The following is a 1,153-nucleotide window of genomic DNA, read 5'->3' as shown; positions in this document are numbered from 1 at the left end:
AAAGGAATAGAAGAAGGGCTTAGGAAGATGCTTAGAATGGGATGTGATCTGTAAGAGACAACGGGGGGGGGGAGTGAAAGGGCCGGAGTTACATAAGATTCTCTACTAAATATGACTGAAAAGTGATTAAGATAGATAGATAGATTAAGATAGACAGTTATATAGAGAGAGATAGATATATAATATAGAGAGATAGATATATAATATAGAGAGATAGACAGATATATAGAGAGAGATAGATATATAATATAGAGAGATAGATACATAATATAGAGAGATAGATATATAATAGAGAGAGATCGATACATAATATAGAGAGATAGATACATAATATAGAGAGATAGATACATAATATAGAGAGATAGATACATAATATAGAGAGATAGATACATATAGAGGAAGATAGATACATAATATAGAGTGATAGATACATAACAGAGAGAGAGATATATATAATATAGAGAGATGTCTATATAATATAGAGAGATATACAGATTTATAGAGAGATAGATATGTAATATAGAGAGATAGATATATAATATAGAGAGATAGATTAACGACAGATAGATAGATTAAGGATAGATAGATCAAATATAGATTAGAGAAAGAGTTATTTGGACGTGTTTGTCTATCTTGTTCCTCTTTCCATGTGCAGACACATCTTTAACTTTTCGTTTCTTCTTTTCCTTTCTTTCTATGGTTCTATCTTCCTATGCATTTTGGATCTATCTCCCTATGTATCTCTCAATCCTTCTTTTCTTTCTTTCTTTTCTTTCTTTCTGTAGACGTCTAACGAATCTTTAGTGAAGATGCGAAATGAGTCTGCTGTTGTGTTGGGACTTCAAGAGCTCGACAAGAAGGCGAGAATGGAGACGAGAGAAAAGCCTCGGATAGGAGAGAAGATTCATAAACGAGGAAAGCGCGGAGCTGTGAAGATTCGCAAGAAACTCCCGAAGAATCGATTTGATGATGACGGAAAGAATTCCTAAGTTTTCGAGAAAAGATGAGAAAAGAAAAGAAAGAAGAAAGAACAAGAAAAGAAGGAAAAGAGAAGAGAGTCTTTCTAGTCGAGAAAAGCTTTCTTCTTCCTCTTCATCTTTATTTTCTCCGGGGTCTCTTCTTTTCTTCTTCTTCTTCGTCTTCTTCTTTTCTT

At 33.3% G+C, this 1,153-nt stretch overlaps 1 protein-coding gene across 1 annotated transcript; it reads left to right on the top strand.

The window, feature by feature from the left end:
• Positions 1-785: 785 nt before the first annotated feature.
• On the top strand, positions 786-1,114 carry CSUI_003047 (uncharacterized protein; the record flags this gene model as incomplete). Its single annotated transcript, XM_068063245.1, has 1 exon — positions 786-1,114. A coding segment is annotated over one exon (204 nt), but the record flags the coding sequence as incomplete, so codon positions are not given.
• Positions 1,115-1,153: the final 39 nt, after the last annotated feature.

The sequence above is a fragment of the Cystoisospora suis genome, assembly GCF_002600585.1.
Source record: "Cystoisospora suis strain Wien I chromosome Unknown contig_1306, whole genome shotgun sequence".
Classification (NCBI taxonomy): domain Eukaryota; phylum Apicomplexa; class Conoidasida; order Eucoccidiorida; family Sarcocystidae; genus Cystoisospora; species Cystoisospora suis.
This window is presented reverse-complemented; position numbering and strand designations above follow the sequence as displayed.